General features: G+C 62.1%; 1 protein-coding gene across 2 annotated transcripts in view; it reads left to right on the top strand.

Annotated features, from left to right (window-relative positions):
- Positions 1 to 336, top strand: part of MYO1G (myosin IG) — a 14,148-nt gene extending 13,812 nt beyond the window's left edge. For both annotated transcript variants that reach the window (XM_034665077.1, XM_034665073.1), the window contains one exon: positions 73 to 336. In XM_034665077.1, coding sequence (XP_034520968.1) covers positions 73 to 229 — 157 coding nt within the window. In that variant the 3' untranslated portion in view covers positions 230 to 336. The remainder of the gene's footprint in view (positions 1 to 72) is intronic.
- Positions 337 to 2,129: the final 1,793 nt, after the last annotated feature.

The raw sequence follows: 2,129 nt of genomic DNA, 5'->3' as shown, positions 1-2,129 counted from the left end.
CTCCCCCCGACCTGCCTCCTTCGCTGGCCACCCGGCCCCGCCCCCCTGACCGCCTTCCCGCCTCCGCTTCAGGAAGGGAAGAGCCCTGGAGGTCCGCGTCTCGGACTGCATCCCCCTGAGCCAGCGCGGGGCCCGGCGCCTCGTCTCCGTGGAGCCCAAGCCCGAGCAGCCAGAGCCGGACTTCCGCTGCAGCCGCGGTGCCTTCACGCTCCTCTGGCCGAGCCGCTGACCTGTCCCGCTGACCTGTCCCGCCGCACTCGGGCCTCCCTCCACGCCAGCCCCGCGCCGGACCCCGGTGCGCTGTACAATAAAGGGTTCTGTGTCTGTACCCTGCAAGACTTGTGTCTGTGGGTGGACATCGGCACAGCAGCCAGCAACCTGACAAATGTCACCCCTGCGTCCTGCGCTGACCCCTCTGGGGTCACCCGAACTGGAGGAGGAGGAGGCCTGGGAGGCCAGTCTGGTGGGGCAGCAAGACAGCATTCCCCTGGGGCCCCCCCGCCAGTGGACCCGCTGGCGGTGGAGTCCTCTGTCAAAGAGGAAACGGTGCTGTTTATGTCCCAGGCCTGTCCTCCCACAGCTGAGGTCTCATTCCCTCTCTCCGGTACCCTCCCCCCATTCCCCTCCCCTAAGACTCCTTGTCTTGCCAAGGGTGCTCCTTGCCTTAGGGGAGGGGAATGGCCATTGGGGAAGCCTGGGGGGCCCAGGGCCACCCCAGGGGCAGGGCTCTGGCTGAGCACACACTGGGGCAGACACTGTCCCTGCTGCTGGCTGTGTCCCTGCTGGGGGTGGGCATCCCAGGCCCCAGGAACCATTCTTCTGGGACTCCTGAGCCAGGACCTCCTGCAGTCTGGGACAGGACCTTGTGTCTGGGGCGTCTCAGAAGCCAACCAAAGGCAGGCCAGTGTGTACATAGCTCCACTCCCTCTAGCCAGCAGTGCCCCTCCCCAGCCCCTCTGCCCCACAATGCCCCAACCCTAGCCCCTGCCCCATCCTGGCAACCCCATGGACTCTCTTCATTCCATAGGTGGCCCCTTGGCTTTCAAAGCTGCTCCCTCCCTCCTGGGGCACGCTAAATTTGGGTGGCATCCTTGCCTGGTTGTGCCCTGTTGGAGGAAGGTTGGCAGGTATCCTCCATGGCTTTTGGGTGTGTCATTGAAGGGCCCACAGCTCCTGAGGCTTCCCCTGGTCACTGTGGACTTCCCTCTCCAGGGGGTTCAGTGGGGTCACCTCCTCCTGTGCAGAACCCAGCCTGGAGACCTCTGGAAGCCCCCACGTAGCCCGCTCCAGCATCAGTCCCCAGTGCTGGAGGCCTTGGGACAAGCCAGCCGTTCTCTTGAAGAGCAGGCCGACTGTGAAGCGTGCTCAGGTCCTCTGGGATCCGGAGATGCTAAGCTGCCCTAGACAGCAGGTGCTCCTGGCCTGTTGTAAATTCCTTTTGCAGTAGGTGGCTTGCCAGAGGCTGTCAGCATGGCCTGCTTCCTTTCCAGATTCTCCATGGCTGCCTGGCTGCCTGGCTGAGGGCAGGGCTTCGTGGAGCCCGGGGGGAAGTGCCTCACGCACAACCTGGCAACATTGGGGGTTCCTGCCCTGCTAGGAGACACTCCATGCTGAAGGCCCAGAGCCAAACAAGGTTTCTCCAGTGTCCAGAGAGAAATGTCGTGGCTGCCAGGCAGGCTCCTAGGGCTGGAGGATCCTGGGATGCCCTCAGGGGGGTTGAGTGACAGGCCAGGAAGAGGAAGGAGCTAGAACCCCCTTATTCAAGCCTGACCTCACAGCAGTCTATTTCCATACATTATACATCACTCTGCAAATCCTTCTATTTGTCATATATTAAGCACTTTGCAAACTACACCTCGCTCTCTACCTGCCAGGTCAGTGTTAGCTTTATCTTGCACTGTGACAGGTGGGGAAACAGGCTTTGTGACTTGCCTGGGGCCATTCGTATGCTGGGTGGGCCAGATTCAGGCTTGCATGCCCCATACCAACAGAGGCACTGGTTTTGCAGAAGGGGACTGTGGTCCCGAAGGTTTGCTGCCTCAGTCAGAGTCCAGCTCTGCTCCTGAGTTCCCTCCAGCCTCGGGTGGATGTCTGTGCCCGTGCAGGCTTCCCCCAGAGTCTGGGCTGGC

This window comes from Ailuropoda melanoleuca, chromosome 1, assembly GCF_002007445.2.
Source record: "Ailuropoda melanoleuca isolate Jingjing chromosome 1, ASM200744v2, whole genome shotgun sequence".
Taxonomy (NCBI): Eukaryota; Metazoa; Chordata; class Mammalia; order Carnivora; family Ursidae; genus Ailuropoda; species Ailuropoda melanoleuca.
Note: the sequence above shows the minus strand (reverse complement) of the source record. Positions and strands in the feature narration are given on the sequence as shown.